This window comes from Bombus impatiens, unplaced genomic scaffold (assembly GCF_000188095.3).
Source record: "Bombus impatiens unplaced genomic scaffold, BIMP_2.2 scf_0361, whole genome shotgun sequence".
NCBI lineage: Eukaryota > Metazoa > Arthropoda > Insecta > Hymenoptera > Apidae > Bombus > Bombus impatiens.
In genome coordinates this window covers 137,656-162,537 of record NT_176780.1, presented here as the reverse complement: position 1 = coordinate 162,537, position 24,882 = coordinate 137,656, and the positions used below count along the sequence as shown (strand labels likewise).

Genomic DNA, 24,882 nt, shown 5'->3' with positions numbered 1-24,882 from the left:
AATGTATATAACAAAAATACTTATTATATGTGTATTTTGCATTACAATTTAAATTAATGTATCATATAATGTATTAATTTATATAGTATGATATAATATGTAATTAAGAAAAAAGTTGAAATTTTACACAATAAAAGATTTGAATAATACATCGAAAACAGAGTTATCAAATTTGAATAAAAATTATGATTTAAATAATACCCGTTAATAGTTAATTATCAAAGTTTTAACATTTCAAGTTTTAATATAAATTTTCTTCAAATATAACTATAATTTTATAGATACCATATCTAGATCCTGAAAAATTTTTTTATTAAAAATATGTTTTTAAGTATGATATTTAGAATTTTGTTAATTTAAATATTAGATAATAGAATTGTTATGGGAATTATTTTGATAAATCTGCGTGGTATTGGAAAATGAAATGTTCCTGCTTTCACACCAACAGAGTGCTTGACGTAAACGAAAATCATAAACGGATTTCAATTATTATGTTCTACGAGTTTATGTTATTTATCTTTTTATCACAAAACTATTATATTTTTCGATAAGAATGATAACGGATGAAAGAAAAATCGAAAATAAAACATAATATTGCTAATATCTGATGATAATAGGAAAAGTATAGAAAATTGCGATTTACGAAATTGTTTATTATGGTAGGTGATAAGGTAAAAATAAATATTATTACGTGTTATTTTTTATTTGCATGCTTTTTTACGAATTTATGATTACAGTAATTTAAGACAATAATGTAGAGTTATTTCTGTTGTACCAGAAAGTTTCTTTCCCGTATTACGCGTGTTTCTGAGGAAATTAGTTTTTATGTAAACAATATAAAAATATTTAATAAATACAAAATTGAATAGTTCTCTGTGGTCTTATTTATAATCATGGTACTATAATGATCGCAACACTATAATCAAACATTTGTGTTTTATAAATGTATAAATTAGTTGAAGTACATATTTAAGTATCATAAAATTTATAAAAAAATTATTGCATAAATGATTTATATATAACATACATAACAATACGTATATTTAAGGCAAATGAACTGATATGTTTCTTTCTAATACCATCAAATACATTACCCTTTAATATAATATATATTTTACTGATATATTACTGAATATTACTGATTACCTAATATTAAACTGATAAGAAGCAAATGTATTATATGTACCTAACATATCATTTGACATTTTTCAAACAGGTCATAGCAAAAGAATTGAATGATTTTTTCCTTATTCATAATGAGGAATAGACATATTGGACATGGATATAATTAATATAGAAGATGTGGAAACTGGTGTTCGTCCATCTAAGAACTCTACTTCGATACAGTGTAACTGTATCCACTCAAATTCAGTGTGCTACATTGTAGTAACAATTGCTACGCTGGCACTTTTGGGTGCAATTGTTTTTATCTGCAGAGACTATATTAAAGTGTTGCTTTATTGGATTGAACATCAGAACATATGGATTGTTACTGTAATATTCATTGCATTGTTCACAGTGGTCTCATTCCCTATTGTAATCGGTTATTTATTCCTTATCATTGCTAGTGGTTATTTATTTGGCATATTAAGAGGCATTGTCATGGTAGTTTTGTCTGCCAATTTAGGAATAGCTATAGCACATGTTACCCTTAGTGCATTGTCATCTAAATTACCTATTGGAGCTCTTTTACAAAATGATACTGCAAGAGCTATTCTCAGAGTTATATCTGGACCACAAGCTTTCAAGGTTGTGTTATTTGCAAGATTAACTCCCATTCCTTTCGGTCTACAAAATACCATTTTTGCGGTACGTACTTTCTGATTAATATTTAACAATATAGATAAAAAGCATATTAAAAACTGTTAACAATATACACAAATATTTAGGTAAGCAATATGGGTGGTATTCGATACCATATAGCTAGTGCATTAGGTTTACTACCTGCTCAAATCATCAATATTTACCTGGGCAGTAGTTTAAGATCTATGCAAGATGTCCTTGAAGATAGATCAACAGCAGCAACTGGTTACATTGTTTTCTGTTTCCAAGTATATTTTTAGTATAAAAAAAATTAAGATTCATTTTTTATGATATTGAAAGTGCAAATAATTTTTCCATTTTACTTTCAGATTCTAATAGGTATTTCACTGATGGTATATGTTTTACAAAAAGCACGTAGGGAACTTCAACTGGCATTATTAGAAGCTGATCTTGCCTCAATGGCTGAAACCTCTCATTACCTTCTTGATACATTACCAGACTCTAAAATCGTTCTAACAAATCTGATTGCTTAAAAATTGGAAATTTTATTTTTTAATTAGGTGCCTACATATTTCATATTTAACTCTATTTTATTCACTTTGTTATAAGCTAGTTAATGAAAGAATGTTTAGTAGATTGGAGAAATTCAATTTATTATTCATTAATAACAGAGTTATACATGCATCTTTTCAACATAATATTACTCTAAAAGTACTGAGTATTTTGTGATACAAGCAACAGTATAACGAATAATTGCTTTATTAAATATACTTTAGTGAGCATTTTTAGACAATAACAAGGGCAAATAGAGTATCATGTTGATATTACATTTTTCTATTTATTTATTTTTTTTCTCTCAAACAAACAGATTTTGTGCCAAATCTTATTTTTTACATATTTGAAATCCCCATATATTGTTGTCTTCACATATTTAAAAAATTTGAGTGCATTTACATTTGTTGATATACAATAGTTTTTATGTAATGTTAGCAGCTTTGCATTTACTTTGGGTAGTATTTTTACATAATATAAAAAGTCTTCCAAAACATGTATTAATTTGAATTTTACATGAAAGAACATATTGAGAAACTAATTAGAAAGAAAAGATTATAGAAGAAAAATGTACAATTAAACAAGTATATGAAATATGGAGATTTTAAAGTATTAAGATCAAAAGCAATAACTTATTTAATTCGTACAAGTTGCTTTACGTACTCGTATATGTGATTTTAAGTATTTCATTTCCGCAATTTACATGTAATATATAGAAAACTGCATTTTGCATGAAAATAACAGGGAATAATCAAATAATATTTAAATGCTATATGACGAATTATCAAGTAAATTTGATGCGCATTTTATTTTCCGAAGACTGACTGTTTAATAATTGAAGCTGCAGATAAAAATGTTGATTACAATTTCTGTCGTCCTTTTATTATATGTATGGATGAAAATTACGATTCTTTTCAAACTGAATTTAAACATTTGCTTTTAATACATACTATAGTTTTAATTCAGATATCTATCAGCCACACAGCGTTTGCGAATGTTCACGATAGGTAGATACTCGAACGCGTTAGATAGGTGTCCGAGTGTACTTCATTGAAGGACAAATGAAGGAAACAAATATTTGTATATAATTATTAATTTTCACTGTTCATGCTTATCGTAAATGACCATGTACAGAATAAACTTAAACACAATCAATTTGCATGAATAAAATGAAAGAACTACATATACTGTACAAATGTAACATACATAATTATATCAAATAAAAGGACCTGAATTCACGTATTACATTCGTTTATCCTTTAATCTGCTTATATTTTTCTTGGTGTATTTCCAATGTTCTCTTAATAACTGCAAAAGTAAAATCTGCATCCATTTTCGTTACACATAAAGGTGGCTTTATTCGAAGCACCTATGTACATTGAACATCATAAATATTCATCTATTAAATTTTATAAATATTTAATCATCAGTTACCTTACATTTGCATGTAACCCTCCTTTACCAACAAGAACACCCATATTTTTTATATTCTCGAAAATCTCAAGCACGTATTCCGTTTGTAACGGCTTTTTCGTTTCGAAGTTCGAAATTAATTCAATTCCAATCATTAATCCCTTTCCTCTAACATCACCAACGATATTGGGAAATTCTAATAACAAAGTACTTAAGCGATCGATCAAATGTGTCCCGACTGTATATGCGTTTTGTTGAAGATCTTCTTCTTTTATAATCTAAATTATTTTAATTCATCGTTATATATTACAATTAATTAATAATTATAATAATTAAAAAAATTATAAAGTAATTTTGGAAAGATGTAAAAAAAGATATAGAGTGAAATATACTTACATCTAATACCGTTGATCCTACGATGCACGCAAGTGGATTTCCTCCGAACGTGTTAAAGTGCAATGCTGAATTCAAACTTTCGGAAATCTCACTACTTGTCACTACAGCTCCAAGAGGAAATCCGTTTCCTATTCCCTTTGCTAAAGTTACTATATCCGGTTCCACATCGTGGTTCTCAAAACCCCAAAAATGTTCTCCCGTCCTACCGAAACCAGTCTGAACTTCATCCGCTATACAAAGACCACCCTTTTCATGGATATAATTATATATTTTCTGAAGGAAATATTTGGGATATTGAACTGCACCTCCTATTCCCTAAAAGTTGTACAACCTTTGTAATTAGTAATTGTCAATAATTATAAATAGAAAAATTGAGAATGAAGCACAGAATACCTGTATACTTTCAGCTACAAACGCTGCGACGCTGTGCGTACTTGCCAAACTAAAACGAAATGATTCATCGAATTTCTGAAAATATTTTTCAGAAGCTACACATTCTTCATCTCCACAATCACATTCCCTTCCTATCACTTGTACAGGTGAATCCCTACATTTTGATCCACCCCAATCACCTTTGTATACATCTGGATATACCGCCTGAAATGGTTACACATTGATTATAGAATCATCTATTTCCGGTTCAGGCATTTAAATCAAAGATCCAATAATAATCTCGGAAGGAATTTGTATATGTATACATGTAAATAGCCAGGTGGTTGTGCAACGAATGGAAATTTCCATGTACTCATGGCTGTAGATGCTGAGGTTCCATAAGTTGCACCATGATATCCATTTTTTAGTGATACGATATTCTGGTTGCGCGTGTAAATCCTAGCCATTAAAAACGCCAATTCGTTTGCTTCCGATCCGCTATTTGTTAGATATACTACTCTCAATTTGTTTGAAAATTTAGTTGTTAACTTGGTTACATATTCATATAAATGGGTATGCATATAAACGGAAGATACGTGGTTCAATTTAGACGCTTGTTCAGATATAGCAGCTGTTATTTTTCTGAAAAATATGCATCACTTAATTTATTATATTTATGAATCTTTTTTTATTGCATTTTTTATTAGTTTCTATTTTATGCTGTTCTTACGGATGAGAGTGACCAACAGACACAGTAGCAACCCCGCCGAACATATCCAAATATCGTTTTCCACGATGGTCCCACAACCATTGCCCTCGACCTTCGTGTATTAATAATGGTTCTTTGTAAAATTGCTTCAAAGAAGGAGATATGATCGATTCGTATGCCTTTTTAATTTCTTTATAATTTGTAATCTGTTTCGTAAGCAAATGTAATAGTAGACATTTTTATGTATTTGTATTATGGAAAAAATAATTTCGACATGCAAACAAAAGATCTCACCTTGTAGGTAAAAGGTACGTATTCGCAATCAGGCATTTTTGAAACATCTGTCACCGTAGTGACGAAATTTCTGGTTTGTATAGAGAACCCTAAGATAATAATGATATGTTACTCATCTTTTGCGATTTAAAAAATTCATCGGTTAAAAAGCAATTAGTGCATCGTGAAAATTAAAACTCGTATAGCACATTTGAATATAATGAATGATTTCTTCGGTAATAAAATAATTCAGTATTTAATAAATTATTTGAAATTTAATAAATAAAAAAATACTTACATTTTAAGTTTATAAAAGATGATAAATTAGCAGAAGTTGTGGTGACTTGAACACACTTATTTATTAACATATTGCTACAAACTTTATTTTTTAATTATCAGAATATGAGTACTATCTTATACTTTTGGAGGAAATTAACAATATAATTTAAGTTCTATCTTTATTAGATTGTATTAAAAATATTTATCTTTATTTGCACGAGTTTCCTGTTGTATGTTTGAACTGTTTGAAAATCGAACACTCACTACGATTATTACGAATGTTACTCGATTATGTATGCATGAATTTAAAAGTTAAGCAAATTTATTTTCATATAAACATTCGCGCATAAAGTATGTATGAGGCACGTTCAGTTCTGTGTGTATGAAAAAGGTCAAAATATTTTAAGAATATTGATAGGCGAGAGTGTTCCATTGTGAATACATATTTGTAATGGATAACCGCGCTGAAATATTACTTTCAATTAAAATTGAATTCGTACTACTTCAATTTATATTCGGAAAACTATGCTAAGTTTAAGAAAACATAATCTTTTATTATACATTTTGAAGAAAACTTATATTAAAAATTATATAGTTGTTATTGTACAAACATGTTTATTTACAGTTGGAATTTATTTACATAAACTAATAAACTATTTTTCTGTTGCATCCACATTCCCAGATATTTGTTTTACATCAGGTTTTTTATCATTTTTGATGTATAATTGTTCATTTTTAATTGATTTTAATTTAAATGTTACTGGTACTTTTTCTAAAATCGGATTTGTTTTTTGCAAGCATCTTATCCATGATAATAGGGAATCTTTAGAAGATGTACCTGTAGCACACATTGCATAATATACACCATCTTCTTGTTCATGAATAGTAACTGGTATTTTAAAGTTATGCTTTTCCCAAAATGGAATTTTCAATTTAGTTATATCTGAAAATAAAACAACAATTAATACTTTTATTGTTTAATATGAAATATACGAGATTCTTTATTTTCTTTTACCATCATAATTTTCATAAATAATCTCCCTTTTTATTGTCTCTCCTTTTAATACAAAATAATCTATATAATATTTATCAACCCAAACTACAAAAGGACCTTCAACAGTTAATGATTTATCAATTGGTTGTACAGCAAGAAGTTTTCGTTGTGATTCACTCATGGTAGATACAATCCATGTATCGTCAATTGCATCAGGTACATCCTTTGTACTATATACAGTAGCATTAGCTTGTACATCTACGCCCGACATTTTTGCTATTGCAAATTGGGCAAGTACTTTTGCATCTGTTGGTATAGGTGTTGGCAGTGGCCAAGGGTTTAGTTGAGAAAATTTTGGTAACCAATAAAATATGCTACAACATTTTTTCATAACTAAACCATATTTACCAAAAGTATCTTTAATCATCTTTTGCATTTCATAATCAGGTATTACAAAATTACTTTCCATTTTGTTAAGTATTAATAGAGCTGTATCCTGATGTTTTGGATAATGATACATCATATGTTGAAATTTATTTTCTGGTACGTATCTTCCTTTTGGAAATATATCAAATAATGCCTTGTAACATTCTAAGTCTTTATTTACATCAAATTCATCCATATATTTTAAAGCAGTTGGTATGAATTGTAATTGTGCTTTTCTAGCATGGTCATCCCTTTTATATATACGTATAATTTCCAAAAAAGTTCTTTTTTCTTTTATTTGCACCTTAAAACGATAAGGTATAACGTCGCTATCGGGATTATCTTTATTATATAAAATTTTATTGTTATGAAAATTGTTAACAATTGTCTGTTGTACACTTGCATGTTTTTTAATTACTTGTGATTTATTTAACGAGATGATTATGCTTCTCATTAACATATTCATATTATTAGAGAAAATTTTATAATTTTTAATTTAAATACAATTCCTAAATATACAATTAAATATAAATAAACGTCGTCAGTGATTTTTCTGTATAACTTCCTCTTGAGAATTAATAAATTTTGTAATACAGATATGTAAATATACAAATAACATTCTACATAAATTTATTTTTAGTACTGATTTATCAGTCAGTATTTAATACTAGTACAATTTTATTATATATTTTTCAATAATACATATCTATTGAACAAAAAAATATAAGTGCTTATTGATGAAAGATTTAGCATGTTGATATATAGCCACTACTAACTGGTATTTATTATCAGAGAGAGAATGAGAGCTTATAGTTCCGGGTGTGTACGGATTAGTGCTGCCCCCAACGGCCAAATACTGAAGGTGTTCCACTCTAGCATATACAAGAACCTGCAAAGTTTATAATGTGCCCAGTTCGTTTCCACACTAGCATATATAAGAACCTATTTAGTTCCACCATAAACTTTTATGATGGAATTAAATAGGTCTTGTACATATTATATGTATATATGTACATATATATATTATATATTATATATTATATGTACATATTATATACATAGAGTGAAGGTGAACACCTTCAGAGAACATTGGACTACAATTGTAAACATTCTCGTTTTCTCTTTGCTATTATCTATCCATACTCTAGTGAAATCTTTTAACCATAGTTTGACCAGAGAAGAAATTTCCTCTCTAGTTTAGCATTCTTATAGAAGAAATTGATTGCAAAATTTGTTGAGAACCACTGTTGTAAATGTATTAGAGAAATAATTATATGTGTGGTATTTAATATAATGGAGGATAAATGTTTCAAATTTCAAATTATTGTCATATCACATTATATGTCATTTACCATTAAGGAACAAACGAATTAAAACCAGTGATATTTAAAAATTACTACATAAGTATTAGAATATTTTTAATGAATGATAAACCTGTACTCTGTCAATCTTATTTAATAAATATAATAGGTAAATAATTAAAAACACATACACACAGTATTTTTGCAATAAATTAACGATGTGGCTGATGAATAATATACTAACAGGAAATTATTAAACTTTGCATAATTGCAGACTGTTTTATAGGTTATTAAAGATAATGAATATATATTTTTATATTTAATGGTCCAATGTAAAGGATGATTGCTCATAAGATTGAATATAACATAAAATCTGTAATATAAAAGAAAATGATTTTTGTACAATAAATGTTGATATATTCATTGCATGTATATAGTATATGACCAAACACTATCAAAAAATGAATCCTGTGCTAAAAATATTTTTAACCCATTGTTGGGCAAATATACATTTAATAATTGGGATTAGCATGGGTCTAAGTTTCAGTATGATGTTAATACCAATTAATGTAGATAATTCTAATGGGAACACAGAGTATTCAATGCATTATTTAAATTACCAAGATGACTTGGACGAATATGAACCAAAAATAAATATTAACAGCAAACCTCAACAGGCACAAAAAGTTTCTAAAGCATTAGTACGTCCAAGATATTATTCTACAGAACTTGGAATCAGAGAGAAATTATTCATTGGAGTGATAACAAGTCAACAGTACCTATATAGTAGAGACATAGCAATTAATAAAACTATTGCACACATTGTAGACAAAGTACGATATTTCATTTCTATACCTGAAGGAACAAAGCCTAATGTTACTCTTCCTGGTATAGTTGGATTTACAGATACCAGAAGCATTTTGAAACCATTCCATACTATGAAATATATAATTGATAATTATTTGGAAAATTATGATTACTATTTCTTAATCAAAGATGTAAGCTACATCAATGTTAAAAAATTAGTAAAATTCGTTACCAAGATTAGTGTAAGTCAAAATGTTCATGTGGGGGTTCTTGGAGACACTCCAACTTATTGTTCCTTGGGTAAACTTAGCATGTTTAAATATTGTTTGTTCATTTATTCACATGTATAGTTTTTTTCCTTTAATATTTCACTAATAATAAATTTTTTCTAATTTTCAGATTCAGGAATTCTTCTGAGTAATTCAATAATACAAGAATTAAAGAACAATTTGGATTGGTGTGTAAAAAATGCTTATTCTGATTCGGATGATGTCAATTTTGGACGATGTATTGTTCATTCTACCTCGACACCTTGCTCTAATCACATACAAGGTCAGAAATTTTGGCATACCAAATTGAAACCAACATTTTTATTTGAGATGAATCTGAAGGAATTAGTTAGAAATAAAGAATTTCTAAGTTCACTTGTAATATATCCAATATATGACCACCTTCTTGCCTACAAATTGAACACTTATTTTGCAGCAGTGAGTGTGTTGAATGTATTAAAAATTAATTCAGTTGTAATCTACATTTTATACAGATTTTTAATGATTTTAGACAAAGTCCGTGGAAATTCAAGAAAAGATTTCCAATATTCGGAAATCGATTTTAAATATGGCAATTTTAGGGCCTCCACAAGAACGCAATGTTTCATGGCCAATTGGTAATCAACCAGGAAATAAAGCTATTGGTCGTTTTGATATTTTACGATGGTCATATTTTAATCAAACTCACATATTTCTAAATACTGATTTTTCAACTGTACAAGAATTAAAAACCGATGCTAAATTTGACATAGATCGAACGATTAATATTACAGCTTCTAGTATAATCGCTGATTATCAATATACATTCAAATTTAATAAATTATTGAATGGATATCAAAAGTTCGATGCATCTCGAGGAATGAATTACATATTAGACTTGGAGTTTACCAATGTTAATACTGGTAAAATATTGAGGAAGAGGGTTGAAGTGTGCAAACCGCTTGGAAAAGTTGAGATCTTGCCTGTTCCGTATGTAACAGAAAACACGAGAATAAATATAATACTAACCATAAATCCATCAAAGAAACGGGATGCGCTGAACTTTTTGGAGCATTATGCTATAGACTGTATGGAAAAAAAGTACAAAACCTTCCTTATGATGGTTAATATTTCTTTTGAGCTAATTTTTTAAAATCTCTTTTATGTATTTTTTAACCTTGTTTATTTATATGTAGGTCCTTTTATATAATTTTGACTCTGCATCTAAAGGAAGGGCAGATATATACTATGAGATTAAACAATATGCACTATCATTGGCTGATAAATATAAGAAACAACAGTCAAAAATTACCTGGCTTTCTGTACGCTTACCGAATATTGTAACGACCATTGAAACAAATCAGTTGCTGAACATAGCTATTGCAGATTTATGTATAAGAAAATTTTCACCCGAAAGTTTAATACTTCTCGTCGAAACTGGAATACAACTTCGGCTGGATTATTTAAATAGGGTATGTGTATTATTAGTACTAACAAAAATCTCGTATATACAAATTAATTAAAAATTTAATATTTAGATCCGTATGAATACCATAAACCAATACCAAGTATTCAGTCCAATTCCTTTCATGGAATACCATCCTGATATAGCTCATATGAACGATATAAAACAAGTTGACACGGATATTAATCGCAATCATGGAAGATACGACGAATATAATTTCAATAATATCGCCTTTTATGTTAGAGACTATAACACCAGTATGTATATTTTCCTATTTATATGTATATTTTTGTATTATTAGTTTCATATAATATATTACATTTTCTTGCAGTGAGAAAAACCACTGAGGCTAGCATCCCAATAATACACTCCGATCGAGATATTTCATCGATGCTAAATCTTTCACAGAATATTCCCGATACTTCTTTATACGAGATGTTTGTTTCTTTCAGTAACCTACATATATTACGCGCAATAGAACCAGCTCTCAAAGTAAGGTATAAAAATGTTGATTGCTTTGATACAACTGATAATATCAGCAATTTCTGTACACGGTCGAAGAATCATCATTTAGGACGGCGTAGTCAACTTGCTAGATTAATACTAGACTATGAAACTTATAAAAATAGTTTACTAAGATAAATTGTAAGGGAAGTATTACCAAATAATACTACTATTTTGTTTGATATAAAGGATATTAAAATGTTCTACATGTTATGCATGTAAATAAAATTCATATTATAATGAATACTTTATTAAATTTATACATTTTATTTAAATAAATAAGTTCGTAAACAATACAAGCGTTCAATTCTTTTGTTTTTCGTAACGCATCACATAATTTTATATTTATAAAGAGGTTGTAAGAGAAAATCAATAAGATGTGCTATGCATGACATTTAGATATTTACAACTATTTAAAAAAACACAAATAATCAAATTGAAAACTATAGAATCGAAAAAAAATAGCCAGTTTCCTAAAAATTACATAAAATATTTTGGCAAGATTTCCAGCTTTAAATTATATAAGAAAGTAAAGATCATATAATTACACTAAATACTGGTCAGTAGTAATTGTACAATCCCTAATACCTTATAAATAAACGTACATATGTTACCATTTGTATTCATTACATTTTTTTCATATATTTACTGCACAAGAAGCAAAAGGTTTTTGTTTCATATATACCATAACTTATTGTAATACATACAGAATATGTGGAGTATGCTGTCAGATTCACTAGACACATATCCTGTGTGTGATATGGAATACAATTGAATTTTTCTATTTTTTTTTAATCCTTCAATATATAACAGCAAATAAAGCGTTGTAAAAATAGAGAATTTTTTGGCGGAGAGACCTTTAGGAAATCTTCTATTGCCCTTGGAAAATATTCCGGTAGAAACGCGTTTATCGATATAAATATATTATAATTTGAACATATATTACCCTTAATCACTCAGATTCTGATTCTGATAATTGTAAATCATCATTTAGGAGATTATTTGGCATAAGAAGTGGAGGAGATGGAGTTGTACTATTTAAATCTCCTAAAAAGAAATATGTACAATGTAAAATAGATCAAAAAAGGAAATTTGCTTATATTCAAAAAGAAAAATTGTAAAAATAGTCATATTGAAAGCATACCATTAAGTTCTGTCGAAGCTGGAACATCTTCAGTGTCTGAATCACTATCTTCTGAACTATCTGAACTTGAACTACTCGAAGTACTATCACTCAGAGCACCTATATCATTATCTATAATGACAGAAGCTTTCATATTGGGTTGAGTATTAGTTATGGATGATGATCTTAAAGGTGCAGTAGAATTGATAGTCGGGAATGTTCCAGATGATGTTAAAGGGCAGTCATCATTATCAGAACCAATCATTGGTAAGCTGGCTAAAGTAGACGGTGCCACTGAAGATTGCATTGGCGAACTAAAGTTCCGTGTTTTTAGTAAGATTACAAAAAAATCTGAATATATTACTGTGACATTATTACATAATCAAGCTTTCAAAAACTTATTTTACATTCTTTAACACATTGACTGCCACGCGTGTTTTCAATGAAATCTCCTTCAGGCTATGCGCACAGCAGTACCAAGCGTTCTCTGCTGTACTCTCATCGATATTTTAGTAATGCAAGTCGCTCAAGTGGTGGTCTCAAGAATGATCTCTTGCTTTGTTTGTTCGCAACATTAAAACCACTAGCTGTTGTTGAATATAATGAAGGAAAGTGTGGTATATATTATTCCGAACAAATGGTTTCTTATGCTACCACAATTAGAAAAGGAATCAAATGGTACCAAAAACTAGGCATTCAATTCCTTCTGGGAATTTCTGTTGTAAACGCTTTGACGGTTTACAAAATTGCAACAAGGAAGGATATAAATATTAGAATATTTAGAGAATTATTAGCTGTAAAATTATTAGGGTTGTCTGAAAATACAAAAAATCCTTGACTTCGACTTCGAAAGGCACAAAAGAATTTGAAGAATACAACAACTTATTGTCCAAATTGTCCCAACCAACTTCAGTTATGTATAGAATGCTTTAAAGTTTTACATTCTAAATAATTTTTTTAATAAACCATTTTCGTATTACTTTTATAACAATTCAACAGTTCTATTATTTCCTCTGGAATATCTTTCCAAATACCTACAACGATCCTTTGCAAGTAGTCAAATAAGCGCCACTCGAATACGGGTGTCGTGGCAGTCAACGTGTTAAAAAGAATCACAAATTTCATTTTTTTCATCAAAGTTGATATTTATATTTGTACTTAAAAATATCAAAAAACGTTTTATACCTATTAATTGAGGTAGAAGGTGGACTTTTGCTGTGATATGGTGATACTCTAAGAGGACTATATTGTTTTGGATGTAACTGAACGCTAGGTTCCCTTTTTTTCCCACTTATAACCTTTGTTCTTCCAGTTGCCCTACCATGAGTAGGGCTCTTTTTGTTTTCTACTGGAGTTATAGGTCTATTACTACTATTTCCCCCAGAAACTCCTAAATGTATCTGAGACTTTGGTTCTGTTCTAAAAGATGATATAACACATTATGATCTAATATATTAGTTTGTCCGAAAAGTATCTTTCTTTTATAAACATGTCTTTTACAACAATGCATCTTTATACAAACATGAAACCTAATCTGTTAAACATTGTGATCTTTATTTTGATAGAACAAAATGGATCATATGTAATTCGATAAAATAATATAAACGGAAAATGTTGTGCAGCCATTATTTCCCTATAAAATGAAAGAAACTTTTTGGATGACCTAATATCTTGTAAAAAAATTACATACCGAGTTTTCTTCACTTGAATATTTGCTGTTAATTTTTCTAGTGTAATTTCACCTGTGACATTATCTATTATCAAAACACATTCTTTGTGATAAGGTTTCTGAGAACCCTTGAAAACGGTGTGTGGAATTCCAGCACCATCTAAATGTGGAACAGTAACTGTCATCATGTTGTTTGTTCCAACATCGACTCTTGCCACCTTGGAAACATCAACACTTGCTGGTTTAAAATCATCTGAATAAAAAAACGCGTTAATGTTTCTATTATTAGCTACAAATCAATTATATTTTCAATATTATTAACCACAGATATTTCTTGCAGTATGTAAAAACACGAAAGAAAATTATAGTCAAAATATTTATGGATATGTAGATTATAAATGAAAAAAATGTACTGACTAACATTTCAAAGTGTGAAAGGCCGTTGATCTGTTACTGGTAAAAGTTGATCCCAGTTTGAGTTCTCGAATCTCAGGACCCAGACCAAGCCGCTCTGCCATGTCACGCCCGATACCTTGGAAGTTTGTTTCCGGAACAGATGTGACTGATTTCATTGGGTACGATTTTATTAATCTCCCTTTCGATAATATGAATAAAACAAGTGCTGAAGGCACACGGAATTTACGGCCGACTGAGATTAACTATTGCACGTTTTATTCGTTATCCTGCCAAAATATGGCAGAGACGCGCATTTGCATTTCAGTTTGGTAACAGCTGTGTAAACTCTTGCTTCGTTTTATCCTGTTACGATTAATTTGCTTGCACGTTCGTTCCTTCTGTCATTTGTAAGCAAAATAATTATCATTACAAATCCGAACAATTCATATGGTAAAGAAAAATCAAGCGAAAATACCACAATTCACTACAACACGATTCACTGACCTAGTTCGTCTGAGTATCTGCGTTCATCAATATCCGCATTTACTGCATTAATTTATTTAATAATTACTAAAACACGCGTTACATCATTGATTTCGAATTCTCGAATTCAAAGACTTGAATTCTCAACAACAGCATTGTAGCAAAGATTTGCAGAATCAACCGAAAATTAACTTTCCACTGTATTATAGGAATTTAAGTATTATCATAGAATCTATATTAAATATAGATAGGCTACAAACTAAAATGTCTGACGGATGTGACGTATGAAAGGAGAAGTATTGTGTATATCGGCATTTTATTAACATTTTTTGAGAATGTATAAAATTTAAAGAATTTTAAACAAACCATATGTCTTTTAAAATATTTTATTCAGGAATGAAATTTGTTATTAACATTACAAATTTACATATACTTTATTAATACTAGTAACTTTACAATATTCATATACCACGATCATAAACTTCTACTATAGGCTAGGGGAGCCTATATATATTTTCGGGGAGCATTGATTTGAGCATAAATCCGCAAAATTGTATGAAATTCAAAATTCAAATATCAATTTAATTTTTGTTTTTATTGTCGATTGCGCTTATGTGATTACAACCAATCATCAATGCGGCCTCAAAGTACCATATTTTCCGCTCCCCGCTCTACATTCATTCGCTTAGGGATATTTTGTAATTCTAGGGAATTTACCGCATCGCACAATACTTATGAATCCAAAAGGCGTAGATATAAATGTTTATTTATTTTCAGACATATATATATATACATAATACAAAAAGTAATATTATACATTCAATAAAATGTATTATTTATACTTCATTTAAAGTGAAAACCATGAAAATTTCTACAAAACAGAGAGAATATTGGGTCAAATCAGTACTTGGAATATCATAATAATAACAAAATTCATCAATAAAAAATCTTTCGAATATATAGGAGATAATTAAACTAATAACATTGTAATTACTATTTCTCAAACCAACCAACATAATCATTAGCAATTGGAGAGTAATAGTTACATTCAAGAACAACTGATGCCTTCGTATTTGGTTTTCTTTTCGCCTTGGTTGTAGATGAAAAAATATTGGCAAAATGCTCAAAGAAAATATTGTGAGCCAAACTCTTTCAGTAATCCTATATCCTTGTAAGATACCAGCAGTGAATAATGCCATTGATATAACATCAACGATCATAGAGTACCAATTGTAGAAGATTCTTAAATACTTTGCTACACTGGTTGCTGATGTAAAAAATGGAGCTCCTGGAAACAATATTGCTAAAGATAATATGCTCTATACCACACATACATATTATGAATGCTACTATTCACTATGTTTTATAGCGTGAACTAGTTGTTTTTAAACATCGAAGTTGTAAATGTTTTTCTAGATTTAATGTTCTTAGAACTATTATGAAAAAGTCAATTTTTCTGACTGTTTACCTACGTTCATATCAGTTTCCAGAAGTTTAGAGGAAAACACAAAAAAGATGTAAAAAGTAACAATTTTTAATTTTTGAATATGATATATAAATGAATAATCAATAATTTTGTTACAGATATAAAAGTAAATGCACAGTTGGAACTTGTGAGAAATAATGTAATTAATGGATACTTTTAGCTCTTAAGAAAAATAAAAATTTCATTATCTATTTCATTTTCTACTTCATGAAATTTCTATGAAACAATTAATATTTAAATAATATTGTATATTTCAAACCAAAACTAATTGATAATCACTATTTGAATTAGAGAATAAAAGTTTGTTATAAGTGAGAAAAAGTTTAAATTTTATCCATATTATTTATACTTCTTTAAATTGTTACAAAAATTTATATAATATCAGGATAAAAGCTATAGTACATAATTGAATTTCATTATTATGTAAGTAATAAATATAGAAAAGCAACGCTATTTATAATACGCTAAAAACGCAGTATTTATAATACTGTAATAAGCAAAATTAAGAAATTATAAGCATGCGAAACATAAATAAAGTTATTATCTATCTACCATACTAATTCTCATAATGTTCAACTATATACATACTTATGCAAACTATGTGGCAACTAGAAGGATATATTATAGGATACTATGTATCTATTATAGGATGACATTTTTTAGGATCACTCTTTATGTTTTACATTTTGCTTAAAAACAAGTGCATTGAATTATGTTATTATTTCCCACCTGTTCCAACAAAGTTGAAATTTTGATAAAATGATAAACTGAGAGTAATGTTTCTTCTTTTGGAGCTTTACACTTAAAAATTAAGTACAATACCCTTATGTAGTTTCATACCAACTAATCCTCTGCATGACCCCCACTAACATATAAGACGTACTTTTAGGGGGCCCTGTACAGATAACACTGCTTTAAAAATATACTAGGCAAATATCAAGATGCAAAATATAGGCAATTATTAGAAGATACATTCTTACCAAACCTGAGTAATCCCAATATGGAGTGTGAAAGTAGAATTTGAAAGGCATGAAATGACCAGGTGCTTGTTTTATCATACTTATTACTGAAAGTTCTTATGCAAGCAACTGTCACGAAGAATTTCGCTAAATGTGCTAGGATGCTGCTTGGACAGATCATAGCTACCTTTTATTCACAGACACTGTACTTTCTGGCTTAATTAATTTAAGATCGCGTAATACGTTAAAGTTGACGAAAACTTACATGCGATCAAAATTAAAATACGTCGTTACGAACAAATATCTTTACGTTTTATTGACAAGGTAAACATTAATTCTTTTAGAATTTGTTTGATATTTGAATGAGGTTATGTATTCTTGGATCTGTAATGATCAAACTTTATCTCTTGACGATTGATCTACATCCTACATTACGCGAGTTATATTTATGTTTCTGAATTTGCTCAACTTTATTAAAACACGATCCTCAGCATAGATAGCAGCACGAACATCGTATTCTCTTTAGATAGCTCAATATACACGTGTACATATATGTAGGTATCTTGTTTGTGTCTCCAAATGGTTTTGCCACATATTTTAATTATCACAATATATCTGAAATTTAATAGATTCAGTACATTTAATTTAATAATTTAATTAAAAATTTGGATTGATTAGAAATTCGTCTTTTCAAATATTCTATTCAATTTTCAATATAAAATCTATGCAAAAATATGATTGAAAATTGATGACTCTATCCTTGAGGGTTGATAAAGAAAAGTATCATACTCGTAACTCATGAAAGTAAGTATTAGTATAATGACATTTAAGCTTATATATATATGTATATTTTAACAATTTACAAATGACATATAAAAACATTATGCACATTTTACATATAACGTGAATAAAAAATGAGAATCATAAATATGATTAGAGGAATATCAGTGCAAATAGCTATAATTATACTTGCGTATGAAGGGAAGTATCAAGGATTGAATTGGCAAGCAACTGTTGGCGTTGGATCAAGAAGTTTTTTAAGCAAACGCAAGGAAAGAGGTTTTTGCACAAAAAAAAGAAAGAGGAAGGATATGCTAGAGGTCAACGTCTTTCCTTCGTTCAGAACGACAATATGACTAATAAGAATGAGTACATCACTGATACGTGTTGTCACTTCTACTAAAAATTTTGCAGCAGTACTGCAGTATTTTTACCCTTGACAACTTGCCGTGTAATCGCGCTAAACGTTCGTGCGCGGACGACGTGAAATCATTACACTACTCTAAACCTTATGCGAACTTAATACTATTAAAAATTTTAATTTTATTGTTTATACCAATGATTTACAAATAAGGCATTTTTAATGAATCGCAAAGATGTAATTCATTTAATCCATTTTTTTTTATTTTTTGACATTCCAAATGAGAAACGTTGATTTCGTATACAACATATTTTTGTGTATGTGTGAACAAAATCATCCAAATATAATTTAATTTCCTTAATTTATTAAATTTCTTATTTTTTCATTTCTTATAAATTTCTTACATATCTCGTAAAAGTACACGATAATGATTAAAAATGATATTTATAAATTATAACTGTTAATATTTGAGTTTAAACGGTACATACTTCATTTATGAATCCGTATCTATTATTAAGTAAGTGCTGCCATCTATCGAGTGAAGATTCGAAGGTATTTGTCAGATCAAAATCGCTCTTATGACAAATACTAATTGACAAAGTTGCTAATCGAGTTTTACACATATATCAAAATGATTGTACACACAAATTCTAATATCTTAAGTGTATATTATTCCCATAAAAGCTATCTATTCACATATGTGATACTTTTGTTTAATTAAATAATCACATTTTTCGGCAATCGGTCTTATGGAATACACAAATTTCTAAAATTTACGAAAAATAAATACGTAGTACCAGTAATAATTCTTATTTAATATATGACATTTAGTATTAAACGAAGATTTATTTTAGCTGTGTTAATGTATGTGTTTATTTTGGAATTAAAGAATGATCGATGTGATAGTAAAAATCTCATTTACAAATAGCTATATTTATCTTTTGAATTACAAAAAAGTAGCAATATTATTTAACAAGTACTACTTTTTAGTGCAGTGCATTAATAGGAGGATTAATCCTAATAATCGTCATGATGTTCCTAGCACAATTTTCCAATGTGATTTTATTATCACTCTTTGGCAAACAACGTCACGAACCGTATGATGATGTATTTTGTCAAACGTTTTTACACGATAACGAAACCTTTACATCAACAGGATGGTTACACCTTGAAACAACGAGATAGCCTCTCGTATTCTCCTATGTTTACAGGATATTTTCTTATAATTAGATAACCATTCTCCCTTCCCCTGCACGCCTATGCAGGTAACTACTAAAAATAGAATTTTGCGATATTTTTACACTGGACGCTAGAAATGCTATTTTAAAATGTAACCGCATAACTCCTTGTGAAATGAACTATGATTTAATTTATAAACCGATATTGAGAAAAATTATCGCGATTTATTACGATTTTCGACAAGGGAAAGATAGAAAGGATTCTCTTCTACAAACATTGTATAAGAAAATAAACTCTTTTAACGACTTTCATTTTTCTTATGTAATGACTTTCCGATTACCTTAAATTCCTGATATTTTCTGACTTTAATTTTCTCCTTATTTGCAGTGCTATTGCAAGATTTTAATTACATTCTATGTATTCAGAGTCATATTTCCTCGTTTTGTTAGAGATCAGTCATTACCTAACGATCAAAATTACAACGCTGTTGCAACGAGGTTACGCGACGGAAGGAACGGGGATATTACCGATCTTGTTTTCCGTTTGCCAATGTCAACGATGCGTATCTATGTATTTGGGTTTTCTCCTTTTGCGTATACTTTATTGTTCATCACGATGCATTACTTAATACACCGTAATTACATTACACAAAGTCGAAAGAAAAAAAAGAGAAACAGCCCTTCGTATTATAATCCATTATTTCAATTTTATTACTAAAAAAAAATTCTAACGAATATTGTTAAATTCCTCGAGAAAAGTTTTCTTATGAAATATTTATGCAACACAATCGAAATTCTCCGAATAACTTTACATCCTAACCTTTTATATGCTTACGTTCGTTACCAGTGAATTGCGGATATTAAAATTGTTAAATGTTCGGTAATTTGCATATTCGGTTATTATATATATACGTATATCCGTACGTATATCCGTACGTATGTATAGCAGTATACGAGAATATTCGAACGCTCCTAGAAAATTTTTATGCATATATTATATAAAATATTTTGAAATCCCATTAGCACTGTAACGAGATAGAGCTATTGTTAAAGAAACGGATCTGAAAACATATACGTGTATGTATGTAGAAGTTAGAAGACATTTATTGGAAGCATACCCCTCACAAAAATTACCGAAGTACTTGTACAGCCTATTATTGAATATATTAATAAGTCACAGTATGTATTGAGATCATTTTTGGCACTAATTGTATGCTCAAGACTAGATATTATTTGTAGCGTATACTAATGTTTTACTAAGAGTATATTTGCAATAAACGTCTTGTAACTTTTATATATGTTTTCAGATTGATTTCAAATTTTATTAGTATAATCACGATAGTCGTTACAGTGCAAACGAAATTTTAACAAATTTTGTATATTGCACGTAATATACTCATAGAAAAAAATCTCTGATAAGCTTCCGAATAGTTTTGCGAGTTGCTATATGTACGACGTATGCAAGTTACTTACGTAGGATCGAAATCAAAGATACACAAGAAGCTAGTTATTAATAAAATTTGCAATTTAGACGATAATTTAGGCCTTTGACCATGGACGAGGAGGTAGAATTGCAGAATACGAAGTTCTGGAACATTTTAAAGCGTTTAAATTCATCGAGCTTGAGAAAGTTTGGCAAAAAAGTTTATTATCATATTCTAAAACGACCTACACACACTGAAACATGTTGTGCACATCGATTCCTAGATTTCACGAAATCGCGTTAGAATTTAGCCTTGCGCATCAGCTAGGATGGTATATCGATTTACGCATCGATGTAAGCCATTTCCAAATCGATACGTCGATGCGAGTTTACACTAACCTGCATCATAAAACCTAGCAGTCGATGCGTGCAGTGCAATACCTATGTTCCAGCGTATGCTAGGTCGCTTTACCGCGATTATCAAATTAGCAGGAAAGGTCTGTTTTAAATTTCGTATTTTTTCTATCTCAAAATACAAATACAGGCGATTTTAGCAAAATTAATGTTGACTTCTAACGAGATATAATTTATTGTATCTATTATACGATATAACAGGTTGGTAGTTTTAGCGTTAAAGAACTTTATATTTTTCAACTTCGCGTTCCAAGTGCATCGTCGTACTTTCGCCATAATACAAGATAGGAATGTCACGTGGTAGAGCTCCTGGAATCTAGAGATAATCTCATGTTGGAAAAAGAATTATTCCGGTATCGTTCTTACCCTTTACGTTTCCGTATAATATGATGACGACAGTGAGATTGCACGATTGATTGATTTCTAGATATCACAAATACGAATGATGTCACATTTTATCTTACGAAGCTTAGCGATCTAGATGACGACCACTTTCATTGGCCAAGATAACAGAACTAATTTTTATTTCGCAAAAGTGGGTAATATACGCGTAATGTGGAGATATGGAAATTATCAGTTTGTTCCAGAGGCGAACTGATTATCGGGAAATTTGGAAAAATTTCCAGTAAGGATAGTGATAAGAGTAAACTGGTTACTAGTTACTTTTAAGGTATTTGTAGCGCGAGTTAGTACGCGGAGTTAGTACATAAATACCAGGCAAGACTTCTTCAGGGAGTGTAAAACAAGTCTTCAAACAGTTCATCATACAGTCATACTCTTCGTGTTATACCAAACAGTGGAAATAAATACACTAAACATCACATTACTCTGCATCTTTAATCTACCTCCACCTTGAGCGTTAATAGCGTTCACGGTTCGCGATATCAACCGATCAGTTGCATCCCGACTAATCGCTAATTAGTTGAGAATTCGCATTACGTACGCTAACAGTTCAGAAATGGACAGAACGTTAACTTTATGTTATAACGTATACCGCAAGTAGAACGCTGAAATTACCGATATTTAACATTTTAACAACTTCGTGAGAATGGCTTTTCCATGATTAATGAAAAAATCAATTTCGCAGCGGCTTACTATAGCAGCTACATGTTAAAACTTTTAACTTTGAAGATGAATATCTCCATTTCGGTAAGGCTAGGCTTTCTGACCAATCAATCATGTATAGATAATATACTAAATATTATATTATATTATCAATAATATATTAAAATATTTCAAAGAAATTACAAGAAAGTCAGTCTATGGTATAAAATCTTAAATAACCGAAAATCGTTTCATCAACAGCCATTTTACCGACGTTATCTTTCGCTGACAATTATTATACCCATGTTATCGCGCTGAAACTGTTAAAAAGATTTTTGGATATGTTACGGAGTTCAACGTTTTTCCATCAACTCGCCAACCAATTTTTTCTATATAAAGACTGACCTCGTTTAGTTTCCAAAATATTCGCGGCAAACTACCGCTACTGCATTATTGAATTCTGCCTATAGTTGTGCGTCTGTGGCAACGTATACATTAGCAAGCGTGTGCAGCGTACACGATAGTAAGTAATCGGTCATTCTACGATCCTTCTATAGTTTCGCCGTTATCGTTAATTATGCATCTTTATCTGCATATTCGTTTGCATAAAAAAATAAAATGGAATGATAAAAGTTGCTTTAGCTAACTGTTATTTTATTAATCAATACAAATTAAAGAAAGATAGACATTTACAAAGAAACAGTTACCCCCAATCTCGATAATTTTTTAATAAATACCTTCTCAAAATCGCCATTCTGAATTGTGTTCTAAAGGTCTTAATAGGGTGTCCGTATAGTAAATTAAATGCGTGGACGAGTGGAGAACAGCTCTGCGTCACTACTTACATCCCCACCTCTTCATTTCGGAGAGCGTCCCCCACCCACGCTCCTTTTCCTCTTTATTTTTTTATGCACGGAACCGAATATGTAGATAAAGACGCATAATCAACGATAACATATGACGGTTTCTATCGTTTTTGTCAGTAAAAGACGCTATTGTCGAAACGATTATCGGCGGTATTACTTCCAAACATCAGCTTATCAACGCCGGAAAAGCATTCATTTTTGCCCGAATGAAGCTCTATCGCGTATTGAAAAGACGCGACTGCGGAACCCTGGCTTGTTAACGATTTAGTCGATGCCGGTGCCGCACGATTCAGGTTTAATTAAGCAAGTAAAAAAGAAAGAAACACGAGGAGGAGAAGTTACAATGTTGAAAGTGGGTCGGATCTTGAAACTTTGTTGACCTAGACACGCAGCACTGCCCCATCCCTGATATTTAAAAAATCCAGATGCACCGTTATCGGTTATTGATATACTATTTGACAGACCAGTTGTTTTCCGCTTGTTGCATACAGTCATTCTAAGTTTTCAATAATATTTCGTTACAATCATTGACGCAAAATATATTCTTCTTTCTTCTGTCTTTGATGTCTAGTTTTTCAGCTGTTTAATTTTAATATCATATATTTTGTATTTTCGTTGCAAAAGTATACTTTTACAGATTGGATCAGGAAAATAGAATATTTTAATATCCGATGATATCCAGGGGTGGACAACATTGCGTCGGATAAAAGACGGTCTTCGAATATTTTGAATTGTAAAGCAGCTTCCGTAAAGTTCTCTTTGGTCGCGGCAGAGAATTACTTCGTCTCTAATGAAACAATTAAGGAGAAATTTAATGAATTCTGCTTTCGGATTTTAAATACTACGTGAAATCGTTCACTTTATTGGCTAATGTCTGGTTCAATGCGCTCGTTACAGAGAAAATCCGACGGGGGACAAAGTGAAAACTTCTCTCGAGTTTCTCATTGTCAGATGTCTCCCATCCATTCCATTCAGAGATATACCTGTGTTGTGTTCTCTCTTCCACGTGTGATTTCATCGATCTCCATGATATTTCCTGTTTCGACTTATAAATATACGTATAAATTATGTTTAAATTTGCAATTGTTCGACCACTTCTATTACTTGAATACCTTGATACTTGAGAATTCAGGAAATCAAAAATTCGAGTGTTCGCGTACTTGAAATTTGAAAGTCGACACTCGAGCGTTTTACTTA

The 24,882-nt window shown here is 29.9% G+C and overlaps 6 protein-coding genes and 1 long non-coding RNA gene across 13 annotated transcripts; 3 read left to right on the top strand and 4 right to left on the bottom strand.

Annotated features, from left to right (window-relative positions):
• Nucleotides 1-406: 406 nt before the first annotated feature.
• Nucleotides 407-3,561, top strand: LOC100743143 (transmembrane protein 64). Of its 2 annotated transcripts, none has more exons than XM_012385940.3 (4): nucleotides 407-671; nucleotides 1,217-1,809; nucleotides 1,890-2,051; nucleotides 2,133-3,561. In XM_012385940.3, exons 2-4 carry the CDS (start codon nucleotides 1,279-1,281, stop codon nucleotides 2,295-2,297), a joined length of 858 nt encoding a protein of 285 aa, XP_012241363.1. In that variant the 5' UTR covers nucleotides 407-671; nucleotides 1,217-1,278; the 3' UTR covers nucleotides 2,298-3,561. The 2 variants fall into 2 exon arrangements, with proteins under 2 accessions (XP_012241363.1, XP_003489679.1); XM_003489631.4 differs by having other exon boundaries at nucleotides 409-659.
• Nucleotides 3,140-6,153, bottom strand: LOC100748967 (alanine--glyoxylate aminotransferase 2, mitochondrial). 2 transcript variants are annotated; one of them, XM_012385939.3, is made up of 8 exons: nucleotides 5,778-6,153; nucleotides 5,501-5,589; nucleotides 5,228-5,412; nucleotides 4,824-5,139; nucleotides 4,519-4,722; nucleotides 4,126-4,440; nucleotides 3,751-4,007; nucleotides 3,140-3,685 (listed from the first exon to the last, which is right to left on the bottom strand). In XM_012385939.3, the coding sequence occupies exons 1-8, from the start codon at nucleotides 5,845-5,847 to the stop codon at nucleotides 3,673-3,675; spliced, it is 1,449 nt and encodes a 482-aa protein (XP_012241362.1). In that variant the 5' UTR covers nucleotides 5,848-6,153; the 3' UTR covers nucleotides 3,140-3,672. The 2 variants fall into 2 exon arrangements, with proteins under 2 accessions (XP_012241362.1, XP_003489726.1); XM_003489678.4 differs by having other exon boundaries at nucleotides 3,756-4,007.
• A 134-nt stretch (nucleotides 6,154-6,287) lies between these two features.
• On the bottom strand, nucleotides 6,288-8,131 carry LOC100742389 (evolutionarily conserved signaling intermediate in Toll pathway, mitochondrial). Its single transcript, XM_003489705.4, has 2 exons — nucleotides 6,774-8,131; nucleotides 6,288-6,701 (listed from the first exon to the last, which is right to left on the bottom strand). The coding sequence occupies exons 1-2, from the start codon at nucleotides 7,642-7,644 to the stop codon at nucleotides 6,412-6,414; spliced, it is 1,161 nt and encodes a 386-aa protein (XP_003489753.1). The 5' UTR covers nucleotides 7,645-8,131; the 3' UTR covers nucleotides 6,288-6,411.
• Nucleotides 8,132-8,294: 163 nt separating this feature from the next.
• Nucleotides 8,295-11,745, top strand: LOC100742266 (chondroitin sulfate synthase 2). Of its 2 annotated transcripts, none has more exons than XM_003489704.4 (6): nucleotides 8,295-9,586; nucleotides 9,686-9,993; nucleotides 10,067-10,657; nucleotides 10,731-11,006; nucleotides 11,073-11,256; nucleotides 11,331-11,745. In XM_003489704.4, the coding sequence occupies exons 1-6, from the start codon at nucleotides 8,920-8,922 to the stop codon at nucleotides 11,639-11,641; spliced, it is 2,337 nt and encodes a 778-aa protein (XP_003489752.1). In that variant the 5' UTR covers nucleotides 8,295-8,919; the 3' UTR covers nucleotides 11,642-11,745. The 2 variants fall into 2 exon arrangements, with proteins under 2 accessions (XP_003489752.1, XP_024223545.1); XM_024367777.2 differs by having other exon boundaries at nucleotides 8,295-9,610.
• Nucleotides 11,746-12,113: 368 nt separating this feature from the next.
• On the bottom strand, nucleotides 12,114-15,384 carry LOC100748849 (ell-associated factor Eaf). 2 transcript variants are annotated; one of them, XM_033320817.1, is made up of 6 exons: nucleotides 15,177-15,384; nucleotides 14,717-15,089; nucleotides 14,317-14,548; nucleotides 13,812-14,045; nucleotides 12,648-12,940; nucleotides 12,114-12,550 (listed from the first exon to the last, which is right to left on the bottom strand). In XM_033320817.1, exons 2-6 carry the CDS (start codon nucleotides 14,865-14,867, stop codon nucleotides 12,456-12,458), a joined length of 1,005 nt encoding a protein of 334 aa, XP_033176708.1. In that variant the 5' UTR covers nucleotides 14,868-15,089; nucleotides 15,177-15,384; the 3' UTR covers nucleotides 12,114-12,455. The 2 variants fall into 2 exon arrangements, with proteins under 2 accessions (XP_033176708.1, XP_003489725.1); XM_003489677.4 differs by having other exon boundaries at nucleotides 15,196-15,384.
• Nucleotides 15,385-15,985: 601 nt separating this feature from the next.
• LOC100742148 lies at nucleotides 15,986-18,914 on the bottom strand. 3 transcript variants are annotated; one of them, XM_024367789.2, is made up of 4 exons: nucleotides 18,834-18,914; nucleotides 17,641-18,234; nucleotides 17,501-17,555; nucleotides 16,325-16,462 (listed from the first exon to the last, which is right to left on the bottom strand). In XM_024367789.2, exons 2-4 carry the CDS (start codon nucleotides 17,798-17,800, stop codon nucleotides 16,384-16,386), a joined length of 294 nt encoding a protein of 97 aa, XP_024223557.1. In that variant the 5' UTR covers nucleotides 17,801-18,234; nucleotides 18,834-18,914; the 3' UTR covers nucleotides 16,325-16,383. The 3 variants fall into 3 exon arrangements, 2 of the variants coding, with proteins under 2 accessions (XP_012241379.1, XP_024223557.1); XM_012385956.3 differs by lacking the exon at nucleotides 17,501-17,555 and having other exon boundaries at nucleotides 15,986-16,462; nucleotides 18,834-18,903; XR_002946746.2 differs by lacking the exon at nucleotides 18,834-18,914 and having other exon boundaries at nucleotides 16,335-16,462; nucleotides 17,390-17,778.
• On the top strand, nucleotides 18,200-18,678 carry LOC117151680. The gene is made up of 2 exons (XR_004461777.1): nucleotides 18,200-18,423; nucleotides 18,557-18,678. It is a non-coding gene; the product is annotated as an uncharacterized LOC117151680 (long non-coding RNA).
• Nucleotides 18,915-24,882: the final 5,968 nt, after the last annotated feature.

Excerpts from the sequence above, each read along its gene's own strand:
- LOC100748849 (XM_033320817.1), bottom strand. The coding sequence starts at position 14,867 with ATGAAATCAGTCACATCTGTTCCGGAAACAAACTTCCAAGGTATCGGG. Across the intron at positions 12,941-13,811 it reads CCTTCTACCTCAATTAATAG|TTCGCCAATGCAATCTTCAG; the intron begins GTATAAAACGTT and ends ACGGAACTTTAG. Across the intron at positions 12,551-12,647 it reads AGCTTCGACAGAACTTAATG|GAGATTTAAATAGTACAACT; the intron begins GTATGCTTTCAA and ends ATTTCTTTTTAG.
- LOC100742389 (XM_003489705.4), bottom strand. The coding sequence starts at position 7,644 with ATGAATATGTTAATGAGAAGCATAATCATCTCGTTAAATAAATCACAA. Across the intron at positions 6,702-6,773 it reads TATTTATGAAAATTATGATG|ATATAACTAAATTGAAAATT; the intron begins GTAAAAGAAAAT and ends TTTTATTTTCAG.
- LOC100742266 (XM_024367777.2), top strand. The coding sequence starts at position 8,920 with ATGACCAAACACTATCAAAAAATGAATCCTGTGCTAAAAATATTTTTA. Across the intron at positions 10,658-10,730 it reads ACAAAACCTTCCTTATGATG|GTCCTTTTATATAATTTTGA; the intron begins GTTAATATTTCT and ends ATTTATATGTAG. Across the intron at positions 11,007-11,072 it reads GGCTGGATTATTTAAATAGG|ATCCGTATGAATACCATAAA; the intron begins GTATGTGTATTA and ends TTTAATATTTAG.
- LOC100742148 (XM_012385956.3), bottom strand. The coding sequence starts at position 17,800 with ATGATCTGTCCAAGCAGCATCCTAGCACATTTAGCGAAATTCTTCGTG. Across the intron at positions 16,463-17,640 it reads ATTGGGATTACTCAGGTTTG|GAGCTCCATTTTTTACATCA; the intron begins GTAAGAATGTAT and ends TATTGTTTCCAG.
- LOC100748967 (XM_003489678.4), bottom strand. The coding sequence starts at position 5,847 with ATGTTAATAAATAAGTGTGTTCAAGTCACCACAACTTCTGCTAATTTA. Across the intron at positions 5,413-5,500 it reads ACGTACCTTTTACCTACAAG|ATTACAAATTATAAAGAAAT; the intron begins GTGAGATCTTTT and ends CTTACGAAACAG. Across the intron at positions 4,441-4,518 it reads TTGTAGCTGAAAGTATACAG|GGAATAGGAGGTGCAGTTCA; the intron begins GTATTCTGTGCT and ends TACAACTTTTAG.
- LOC100743143 (XM_012385940.3), top strand. The coding sequence starts at position 1,279 with ATGGATATAATTAATATAGAAGATGTGGAAACTGGTGTTCGTCCATCT. Across the intron at positions 1,810-1,889 it reads TACAAAATACCATTTTTGCG|GTAAGCAATATGGGTGGTAT; the intron begins GTACGTACTTTC and ends ACAAATATTTAG. Across the intron at positions 2,052-2,132 it reads ACATTGTTTTCTGTTTCCAA|ATTCTAATAGGTATTTCACT; the intron begins GTATATTTTTAG and ends TTTTACTTTCAG.